Below are 12,232 nucleotides of genomic sequence, written 5' to 3'. Positions count from 1 at the left end.
AACCTAGGACTGAGTATGTTATGAATTCCCTTCTTATTTTTACAAACAGTAGTTTTAGTCTCCCCTACAAGTAGAAACATCTTTGTTTAGGCCTGCCAAGCCTATTCGGACTTTTCAGCTTTGTATTTCTTTGCACTAAAACTTTGGCAGAAATGAAATCTCCAGTAGTCTTTGTATTTGATTGTTATTTCTCTCCATCTTAAAACGTCCAAATATAGAGCAAGATGGAATGCCAGATGTGGAGGCTGAACGTAAATGTATGATTCTGGCAATGCTAGGTAGATTGCTAGAGTTTGGAACTTGTGCGATTCTGGATTTTGCCTCTTTTGGAATAATCCTGGGATTTAGCCAGACTGGTTTGCAGGTGGCTGTAAATTGGACCTTCCATGGAAGCACACTTTTGAGCAGTATTGGGACCTGCAATGTTACTCACTGTGGATTCTTTGTCAGTAAATAAGATAATGTGGATGTGAACCTATCACTGATATAGGCCCTGGGTTTGGCACAGTTTGTGTGCAAGTTCTAATAAAGATTTCTACAAACATTGCATTTGGTATTTTGCATACGTGTCTGTTCTCTCATCTCTCCGGCCTTTTTATTGCCCACAGCTCCCCTCCAGAGTATCTTGACTCCCTTCCTCCCCACCCCCTACCACGCTTCCCTCTATCCCCACTTCTCCTATGTCCTAATATGTTTATTATATTAATTTGTTGGGTTTACCTGTGCACAAATTGGCTGTTTTTTTTTGTCTCCAACAGTGACTGTACATCAATAGCAGAGTTTTAACCATTCCTGTTGTTAGGCGTCATATAATAAAAAGCATTATATAAATGTTTTTTTTCTTGTTTTGCATGTATCTCTTTTTCCTAAATATTAGTGGGTAGGTTTTGGACTGTGCAGTCTTTAATATTGAAAGTTCTGTTTTACTTGAAGTAATTTTGATATTTAATGTCATTGCATTTTTAAAGTTAGTGTTTAGTGCAGTGTTCAGTTAATAATATCAAAGCAGCATGAAGTAGTAGTCTTTTCTTAAGTCTTTATATTGGCTTCATAACCATGTGTCACTCTGTTGCCTTTACTTTTGCACTAGAGAATTTGAGCTGTGGCCATGGTGTGTTCTGTATTCATGGTAGATCTCAGACAGCACAAGGCCCAAATCGTCATGTTTAGATTGATAAAATGTAGTTCTTTACATCAGGCCATTTGTAAACTCAGATTTTTGTGACTTAACAGTCTGGATGTGATTAAAGGACTTGCATTTGTCTGACTGTTTATTCCATTTTTGATCTTCATGTTGTCTGTAAGGAGTTTGTACGTTCTCCCCATGTCTGCATGGGTTTCCTCTGGGTGCTCCGGTTTCCTCCCACATTCCAAAGTTGTACTGGTTAGGAAGTCGTGAGCATGCTGTGTTGGTGCTGCAAGTGTGGCGACACTTGTGGGCTGACCCCAGAACACCATGCAAAAGATGCATTTCACTGTGTGTTTTGATGTACATGTGACTAAAGATATCTTGACCTTTCTTGTTGCCCATCTGTTGGGCAGTTTCAACCCCTTTCCTCCGAGCATCATTGGCTTCACTTGTAGGTTAGTGAAAGCTGCAGGAAATAGGGTGAGGGGAATTTATATAAATGAATGAATAAAAAAAGAGAGGGAGGGAACCTGGGAAAGAAATGAGAGAGAGAATCCATGTAAGGTTGCAGACTCCATATAGTCCACTTGGAGAAAGTTTGAAAACCCTAAGATAGCTATCCCATTGGAATAGTAGTCAGCAATGTTACTGGAATGTGGGCATGCTTTGTAGGTTTTTATTGCCAAATGCTTAAGGTCTTGCAGTTCTAATACTTTAAATTAGTTCTTGTTGTATTAATTTGCTGTGCTTCTTTGCCTCTCAAACTGTCAAGGCTAAAAATTAATGATTTCCAAAAATTGAACTTAGTGGGGAATGGCATTACATTCCCCAATTAACTAAAATGCAACAATAATTCCCAAATTTCACATAAAAGTGAAATTTGGTCTATGCAATTACAGAAAATCAGTGGGTTTAATTATAATTGAGGAATAAGAATCCAAAAGGACCGCCAAAACTCATGTAGTCCCATGTAACAGAAAATTGATTTAGACTTAATTGCTTAACACCCTACAGTGGTTTTGCGCATTATTGCTTCAAATTAGGAAAGACAGACCTCATAATACCTCGGAGCCTGTTTAGTTAGCATTGTATTAGATTCCACATCTGTTTTGAGGTATTTAATTGATTGCTAACTGCAATTATGTTTTTACATATACTGTATGTTTTAGAATTTAGCCCAGGGATATAGAGGCTGGTTCACTCACTAAACATTGAACAGGAATGAAACTTCCTGATTTGAATCACACAGTAAAGCACAACCCCAAGTCTGCCATTCTGTCCCATTCTGATATTGTTTCTTCCCTTTACAGTTGAGATTTGCTAAATAAACTTCTGTGGCTGGTGATCATCATCTCATCCAAGTTGCCATTCTTTGTGCTTCAGGCCTTTCCCCCAAATGCACAGAACTTATTTGACATTTCTTTTATAATGTAAATAGTTCCGTAAACATCTGTTTGGAGGTAGTCAGCTGCTGCTGATGGTAGACTTGTCAAAAATTGTGTCTGTGACCATGCACCTGACTCTGAAGTTCAAACCCTAAAGCACAGTATTAGTCTCAAGTTGGACATTTCTAAGTAGACAACCCTGATGTTTGATGCAGTTCTGTGGTGCCTCTCATGGTCAATCTGGAAACACTTTTATTGATCTTGCTCAAAACTTCTGCATGCTGATCTCTTGGAGACACCACTGTTGTTGGACGAATCACAGGTGGCGATGAGTCATCTTACAGGAGTGAGGTAGGACGCCTGGTTGAGTGGTGCTGCAACAACAACCTCTCATTCAACATCAGTACAACTAAAGAACTGATCGTTGACTTCAGGGAGGAGAAGGAGGGTGTACATGCGCCAGTCTACATTGGTGGATCGGCAGTGGAGAGGGTCAGCAGCTTTAAATTCCTAGGCGTTAACATAACAGGCAACCAGTCCTGGGCCCAGAACATTTCCTCAGTGCTGATCCTGTTTGCTCTTTCAAAGTCTTCAGTGTTAGTCGAGCCCATTTTAATGCTCTTTATTGAGTAATGGTAATTCCTACAAAATTTCTCAAGGTGCCACTATGCTGTCAATAAAGTCCCTCTCTCAAGAGGAATGATATTAGGAACACTACATTTTAAATCTATTGTTTGGTGGATATTGTGTCAGTTTAGCCAAGGGCTAAGCTGGCTTTATTGAATCTGGAGGCAATTTCATTGTCGGAGAGGGCCATCAGCAAATATGGTGCTGGCAAAGTATTTGAGCTGATCCACATTTTTCAGCTGTGTTGTGAATGTGTTTCTGAATAGAAATAGCTAGTGCAGGAGCATTGGAATATGATTCAGGTTGGAAGTCTCACCAAAACTGATTGTAAGGCTAAAGAGATGGAAAAGTCTACCACCAGTGATCTGAAGATCATTTTGTATTCAGGCTGTTTGGGCTGTAGTAATCTGCAATGAGTGTCTTCATGAAAAATAGTTACAACATCTTGGTCTTTGTGCTGAGTTTTCGTAGATCCAAGAAGGAGCCATCAAAATTGGTGGCAGAATTATGTTCCCTGATCCAAGTGTTTTGTGTCATGTCCAAGAACAGGTCCAAAGAAAAAAGTGACTAGCACTGGGGCACGTGTGCAGCCTTCCCTCTCCTGAAAATTTCAAATGCATCAAAACAGTCTCCTTTAGGGAGAACTTGCTTAGCCATGTGATTTTTGGAAGGTGAATGTGAACTTTGGGCAGCTCAGTTGGCCTAAAATAACTGTAGACCCTTTCAGTTGATTGTTTCAAAAGCCTGGGTCAAGTTGATGAAAACCATGTGCAGGTTAAGTTTCCCTGGACCTTTATCATTCATGTGCGTATGTGTATCCTTGGAGCTTTGACTCTGTTTCTGATTGATTCCCTTTGCATACACTTGCAGTGAGTGTTCAGTAGAATGTGAGCAAGTGCTCTTACCGATATACAGTGGAGAAAAATGCATCCATCAGTGGTTTCTAGAGCAGGCTATGCAGCTTGATTTTTTTTTGAGGCAAGTTATCGTAATAGCATCTTTGAAGTTTATGGATTTCTCCTTCCAAATACTGCTCAAGATGTTATGGTAAAATTCAATAGCCTTTTAGGTCTGCTGTCTTCTGGAGTTCATCCTTGTCAGTGTTACAGTTTGTTTCTCATTTGATGAAAGGAAGTTGAAGACCTTTATGGGTTTCTCAGGTTGTTTAATGAGAGCACATTGTTTTTTTTAGTGGATGGTCTTTTCAATGAACTGTTGACAATTTTCAGCTCGCTGCTGTGTAATTTGATTATGGTCGTGGAATCTGTTTATTTCAGGGGAGCTGTACCAGCTTAAGATGGTTTGATTATTGTTTAGAAAAGTCAAAGAACATCTTGGTTTTGCTCATGTCAGTGTAATGCTGAGCTTCTGCAGCCTTCCCCTCTCATCACACATCCTGCATTTTGCAAGTTTCATTCTAGAGTTTGGATGATTCAATTTGAACCTATCTTCAAGGTGGTAGCAAGATGCTTTCTGCATGTCCTCTGGGAATTTGGCGGTATCTTCATTATTTTCAGCAAACTAGTCTGGATATACCCTTATTTAGCTGTTGTGGACCATGTTTTTGAAGCTATTTCATTGTTGAGTATATAGAAAGGTTGTAGTCAACTTACTGCTGAAAGTGTACCTCTTGTCCAGTTTGCTTGAGCATTTCTATTGAGCTTGACTATTCCAGGCTTGGTGTTTGCACTATAAGGAGGTTGTCTGTTCTTGCCAGTTTGTGGTCTGTGAATTGCCATGCATGGCTGTGCTTAATCTGACAATGTAGTTGTCTCTTTAGCAACCATTGACTTAATTGATCAGGGTGCCATTGTTTGGCAAAGGGTTCATCCAATCCAAAGGGTTGGCAGAGGGTACTTAGTGATTGAGGCACTGCCTCTTGAAGATGTCCTCATTGGTGGGAAGAGCTGGTTGAGTCTAGAACCCTCTGAAGGCTCTTGCAATCCTGTGCATTAGAGCCTCTATACCAGGCTGTGATGCAAACAGTCAGAATGTTCTCCACTGTACATCTATAGAAATTTGCAAAGAGTCTTTGGTGACATACCAAATCTCCTCAAACTCCCAACTAAGTAGAGCCGCTGGCATGCCGCCTTCATGATTGATTGCATCATTGTGTTGGGCCCAGGATAGATCCTCAGATGTTGACACCCAGGAACTTGAAGCTGCTCACTCTTTCCACTGCTGACCCCTCAATGAGGTTTGGTGTGTGTTCTCCCAACTTCCCCTTCCTGAAGTCCACAATCAATTCCTTGGTTTTGCTGACGTTGAGTGCGAGGTGATTGTTGTGACACCACTCAACCAGCCAAACTGTCTCACTCCTGTACACCACCTCATTGCCATCTGAGATTTTGCCAACAACAATGGTGTCATTTGCGAATTTATAGATGGTGGTTGAGCTGTGCTTAGCCACACAGTCATGAGTATAGAGAGAGTAGAGCAGTGGGCTAAGCAAGCATCCTTGAGGTGCGCCTGTGTTGATTGTCAGCGAGGAGATGTTATTACCAATCTGCACCGACTGTGGTCTCCCGATAAAGAAATTGAGGATCCAGTTGTAGAGGGAGGTATAGAGGCCTCGGGTCATTCATTGGATATGCACTGCTTTGAGAGACCCTCAGACTCGGAAAGGTGCCATAAAGTAGAGTTTCCTGTAAGTATTCAGTTTCATTCACAACTCCTCTGCGATTGAAGTAGTCCATGTATGCATGTAGCAAACCCTAGAAAGTTCTCAAGTAGAGTTGATAAGTGGCAACTAACATTCATGTCATAAAAGGACCAGGCAGTGGTCATCAGCAGGAGAGTCTACCATTGATACTCAATGGCATTACCATTAGGGTCCCCACCCGTTAGTTACCCTCTCACTTGGTGGAGATGGTTATTGCTTTATGTGGTGTCAGTTGTTGGTTCTCAGCCTGTGCTGGAATATTGTGCAGGTCATGCTGCATGCAAGCATGGATTGATTCATTTGCTGGGGTTGTAAATGAAATTGAACATGTATAAAAATTGTACTAAATGATATCTTCTGGAGGTCTCAATATCTCAGCAGTACAATTCAATGAATGATCTAAAGTAAACTTCTGTGTTGTAAGTATATGTTTTGCATTCCTCCTGATTACCTGAATAGAGAACAACTGAGTCATTTTTATTGGAGTCCAAAAGTTCATGTACAATAGCAGGACTGTGGAACATCTCCAGCACGTCAGACTGTACTAATGGAGAGAGAAAAACTGAGTCAGTTTTGTGGGAGGTCTTTCTACAGCAGTTCAAGAAGGTGCCCCATCTTCTCAATGGCAGTTGAAGATGGGCAATAGATGCTGGCCCGGTCTGAAAAATGAACTTTATAACAAAAAAAATCACACCCAAGCAGTAAAAATTACCCACCAAGGTGTCTTTGTAAATGTGAAAATGGGTTAGTTGAGTTATGCGTAGATTTCATTGGCATGATTTAAACAATTCAATTTAATCTGTGCTGTAAAGAAATTCCATGATTGTATTTTCAGTGGCCTTATCTGATACAGATGTGTTGCCAGTCTGGCCACTGGTGGAATAGACTTGTGTAATGTGAATGAAGTACATCATATTCTTATTGAGATATGCCTTGTTGAAATGAAATTGCCACTCCAAAGTTTTATACATAGTCATGGATTCTGATTGCTTTATATTTAAAATACAGCAGCAGAGATGTGGTCATGAGGATACTAGAAGGGCTAACAGCAGAGTTCACCTGGAAAGGTTTCTTTTAAGTTGCTCATTCACAGGATTAAGGCTTCACTGGCAAGACTGTCAGTTTTCATCCCTTATTGAATAGCCACTAGACCATTTCAGAGGGTGGCTGTGGATCTAGTGTAATGTTTAGGCCAGCCTGGGTTTTAAAAAATTAAATTTCCCTGTGGGACAATAATCAGATGGATGGAAGACTGGAGGGTGGCTAATGTTGTGGCTTTATTTAAGAAGGGCTGCAAAGAAAATCATGGGAACTATAGACCAGCAGCTTAATGTCTGTGGTAGATAAGTTACTAGAGGGGATTCCGAGGGATGAGATGTACATGCATTTGGAAAGACTATGATTGATTAGGAATAGTCAGCGTAGTTTTTTTGTGTGGGAGATCATGTCTCACGAATTTGATTGAGTTTTTTTTTTGAAGAAGAAACCGTGGTAGGCTACTATGAAAAGTTACAACAGATGGGATCCAGTGAGAACTAGCTAATTGGATATACATTGGCTTGATGGTAGGAAGCAGAGGGTGATGGGGGAAGGTTGCTTTTTGGACTGGAGGTCTGTAACTCATGGTGTTCCCCCGGGGTTGGTGTTAGGCCCATTGTCATGATCACAAGACAAAGGAGCAGAAGTAGGCCATTTGGCCCATCGAGTCTGCTCCGCTACTTCACCATGAGCTAAACTACTCTCCCATCTAGCCCCAATTCCCTGCCTTTTCCCCATATCCCTTGATACCCTGACTAATTAGATACCTATCAATCTCCGCCTTAAACACCCCCAATGATCGGGCCTCCTCAGCTGTACATGGCAACAAGTTCCATAAATCCACGACCCTCTGGCAAAAGAACTTTCTCCGCATCTCTGTTCTAATTGGGTACCCTCTAGTTCTAAGACTGTGCCCTCTTGTCCTGGAGTCGCCCACCATGGGAAACAACTTAGCCACATCTACTCTGTCCAGTCCTTTCAACATTCGAAATGTTTCTATGAGGTCCCCTCTCATTCTTCTGTACTCCAATGAATGCAGTCCAAGAACCGACAAATGCTCCTCGTATGTCAGCCCTTTCATTCCAGGAATCATCTTCATAAATCTTCTCTGAACTCTTCAACATCAGTACATCCTTTCTAAGATAAGGGGCCCAAAACTGCACACAGTACTCCAAATGAGGACTCAGCAGTGCCCCATAGAGCCTCATCAACACATCTTTACTCTTATACACTATTCCTCTTGAAGTGCTTCCTTTACTACCAACCCAACCTGGAGGTTAACCTTTAGGGTATCCTGTGCGAGGACCCCCAAGTCCCTTTGCACTTCCGAATTCTGAATTTTCTCCCCATCTAGATAATAATCTGCCTGTTTATTTCTTCTTCCAAAGTGTACAACCGCACATTTTTCAACATTGTTTTTCATCTGCCATTTTTTTGCTCACTCTCCTAAACTGTCAAGTCACTCTGCAACCTTTCTGTTTCTTCAACACTTCCTGCTCCTCCTCCTTTCTTGGTGTCATCTGCAAACTTAGCCACAAAACCATTTATTCCATAATCTAAATCATCGATATACAGTGTAAAAAGAAGCGGCCCCAACACCGACCCTTGCGGAACACCACTGGTAACCGGCAGCCAACCAGAACAGGATCCCTTAATTCCCACCCTTTGCTTTCTCCCTATCAGCCAGTGCTCTACCCATTGTAATATCTTCCCTGTAATTCCATGGGCACTCATCTTATTAAGCAGCCTCTTGTGCGGCATCTTTTGAAAATCCAAATACACAACGTCCAATGCTTCTCCCTTGTCCATCCTACTTGAGATTACCTCAAAAAATTCCAATAGGTTGGTCAGGCAGGATCTTCCCTTAAGGAAACCATGCTGACTTGGACCTATCTTGTCATGCACCTCTGGGTATTCCATAACCTTGTCCTTGAGGATCGACTCCAATAACTTTCCAACCACCGATGTCAGACTAATAGGCCTGTAATTTCCCTTTTGCTGCCTCCCTCCTTTCTTAAACAGCAGAACAACATTTGCGACCTTCCAGTCCTCCGGAACTATGCCAGAGTCTCTTGATTCCTGGAAAATCTTCTCCAATGCCTCCACAATCTCTAAAGCCACCTCTTTCAAGAACCTGAGGGTGCACTTCATCCAGTCCTGGAGACTTATCTGTCCTTAGTCCATTCAGCTTCCCGAGCACCTTCTCTCTAGTAATCTTGACTGTACTCAATTTTATTCCCTGAGACCCCTCCCTATCAGGTATACTCCAAAGTGAAGACTGATGCAAAATACTCATTTAGTTCCTCTGCCATCTCTGTGACCCATTATAATTTCTCCAGCATCTTTTTCAATAGGTCCTATATCTACCCGTATCTCTCTTTTACTCTTCATATATTTAAAACTCTTACTATCCTTTTGTATGTTATTTGCCAACTTGATTTGGATAAGAATGTACAAGGCATGGTTAGTAATATCAGACAACACCGAAAGTAGGTGGTCGCAGGCAGTGAAGAAAGTTATCAGGAATGTCAGAGGGATCTTGATCAGCTGAGCAAGTGGGCTGAGGAATGGCAAATGGTGTTTAATTCAGATAAGTGCAAGGTGTTGCATTTTGGGAAGACAAATTAGGATAGGACTTTCACAATGAATGGTAGAGCCCTGGGGAGTGTTGTAGAACAGAGGGACAGAGGAGTACAAGTACATGGTTCCTTAGAAGTGGCGTCACAGGTAGACAAGGTAGTGAAGAAGGCATTTTGCATGCTGGCCTTTAGCAGTCAAGGCATTGAGTATAAAAGTTGGGATGTTATGTTGCATTTGTAAAAGATGTTGGTGAGGCTGCATTTGGAATATTGTGTTCAGTTTTGGTCGCCCTGATATAGGAAAGATGCCATTAAACTGGAGAGAGTGCAGTGAAGGTTTACGAGGATGTTGCCGGGACTGAGTTACGGAGAGAGGTTGAGCAGGTTGGCACTTTTTTGGAGCGTAGAAGAATAAGGGGTGATCTCATAGTGGTGTATAAAATCATGAGGGGCATAGATAGGGTGAATGCTCACAGCCTTTTTCCCAGGGTTGGGGAATCAGGAACTAGAGGTCATAGGTTTAGGGTGCGAGGGGAGAGATTTAATAGGAACCCAGAGGATGGTCCGTATTTGGAATGAGCTGCCAGAGGTAGTGGTTGAAGCAGGTACATTAACAACATTTAAAAGGCACTTGGACAGGTACATGGATAGGAAAGGTTGAGAGAGGTACTGGCCAAACACGGGCAAATAGAACTAGCTTAGATGGAAATCTTGGTCAGTATGAACCAGTTGGGCCAAAGGGCCTGTTTCTGTTTTCTTTTACTCAATCGGCTGCTATTGTACTAGTGGAGAACATGCCAAAAGTAAATATTGTGGAGGGAATGCATCAATTGTTGTGGACAGAGAAATTAACTACCAAGAATTAGTTGGGATTAATGGTCTAATGGCAACTTTGAAAAATTTTAACACTATGGGGGTAATCATATCTTTAAGAAACAAAGCTGATGTAAAACAAGATCTCTAGCAAGAAAAGTAAAAGCTTCTCTGAAAATCATCATTTCCTGCTCAATAATTCTTTGACAAAACTTTTCAACTTCGGTGTTGTACACAGTGCTTCAACCTTGGAAGATATTTTTTCAATTATAAAGGTAATTGCTTTTAATGTCAAATCTGGTGTTCTCAGTTTTTGCATTGTTATTTCAATGTGTATGTTAAAGGAAAACAAATCAATAGTGAAGTGTCCAAAGAGTCTTCTCCCCCCACAGGAGACGAGTGGGAGAAGAGATTTTCAAATATTGGACAGCTTGTATTTATGCACCACTTTATCACTTGCATAGAATACCTGAATTATGTCATAACCAATAAATTCCCTTTGATGTGCAGTTAAAATGGTGCAGGCAAATACGGCAACCACTTTGCACACCAAAAGGTCCACCAAAGGAAATAAATAGTGGAACTACTTGTGGGACAAATTTGGGGAGTACACGAAGTGAACTCTGTTTGTATTACACTGTGTTATTTGAACAGATAAAAGCATGATTTAATATCCCACCCAAAGAATGATGCACTCGGCAACCGAGCACTGTCTCAGAATGTGCTTGATTTAAAACATTTGGAGTTTTTGAAAATATTCCCAGTTTTTGTGTATGGACTTGAGAAAGAAAATGCATAGTTATTGCAAAAATGAGAATAAAATCTGGAGGAGTGAGTTCTTTGCAAGGGAGTTTTAATTTGTAATTGTGAATATGTAATAAGCCTTTCATTGCATTCTTTCAATTGGTACACTCGTGGATTACAGTAAAAATTCTTATTCAGCCTGTTATGGAGCAAGTGTGTTTTTGCATGCGGTAACACTTGTAATTCATACCAACATCATTTGCTGCCAGCTTCCATTGGCACTGGAGACAATGCATTCTGTGTATATTCAAAGCTCGTTTGATGGAAACAACTAACTGTAATTCCTGTTGTTCTTTCAGAATTTCATTTGGCTGCTGTGGACGATTCACTGCTGCTGAACTACTCTCATTTACTCTTTCAGTCATGCTTGTGCTTATCTGGGTATTAACGGGGCACTGGTTACTAATGGATGGTGAGTAAAACTACTTGTGAATGATTGTAACCATTTTGTGAATGTCATTAAGTCCTCCACCAGCGTTTTCTTAAATTGACTGTAATATTCAGCAGAATTATGCTGGACATTAAAATTTTCCCAGTCTAAAATATTTGCAAAAATATTATAGGATGGGGTGGTTCTATCCCACTAAGTAATCCTTGAATACAGAAGGTGTGAATATAGGTGTCAGACCTGTGATATTAAAATCCCTTGTGTCAAAGATTTTCACTTGAAGACTTGGACTAAGTGTTCTGCTGCACTGCACTAGGCTATTAAGAAATGAAGGTAGTGGTGAATCACATGCTACCTTTTTGTAACTATTTCATCATGCTAAATGTATTTTTGCGTTGCAAACCTAATGATAAAACTTTGAAACTTGTCACAGAAGTAGCTGGAAAATACCTAAGTTGGGTATGAGAGTGTGTGTTGTTTAGCCTGGATTCAATGCCCACTGTGATTGTGTTGAAAGGTCATTTAGATGCATCTGAGAATTTTACTCCCTAGCAACTCATTTGATAGCACTGTTTATTTTCTAATGTTATGCAGTGAAAAATTGACCTTTCTACGAGAAGAAGCACAATAATGACTATTCCCTGTATATGCTGCTTGGAAAATTGAAGCATGCACTTTACAAATGCTCATGCATATCTCTTCAAGAGGACCTCCAACTTCTCACACCCATACGCCCAAACTTCTGGTCCCCCATTTGTTCTCACATTGTTTGGTAGTATTGCTTTCCTCTTGGTGATTCTAGTGTGG

At 40.9% G+C, this 12,232-nt stretch overlaps 1 protein-coding gene across 1 annotated transcript in view; it reads left to right on the top strand.

Moving 5' to 3' along the window:
- The window catches only part of sppl3 (signal peptide peptidase 3), a 145,637-nt gene that overhangs the window by 93,554 nt on the left and 39,851 nt on the right, over positions 1-12,232 (top strand). The window contains exon 6 of the mRNA XM_052032571.1: positions 11,337-11,449. Coding sequence (XP_051888531.1) covers positions 11,337-11,449 — 113 coding nt within the window. The remainder of the gene's footprint in view (positions 1-11,336; positions 11,450-12,232) is intronic.

Source organism: Pristis pectinata, chromosome 17, assembly GCF_009764475.1.
Source record: "Pristis pectinata isolate sPriPec2 chromosome 17, sPriPec2.1.pri, whole genome shotgun sequence".
NCBI lineage: Eukaryota > Metazoa > Chordata > Chondrichthyes > Rhinopristiformes > Pristidae > Pristis > Pristis pectinata.
The sequence above is the reverse complement of the archived record's forward strand: the minus strand, read 5'-3'. Positions and strand labels throughout refer to the sequence as shown.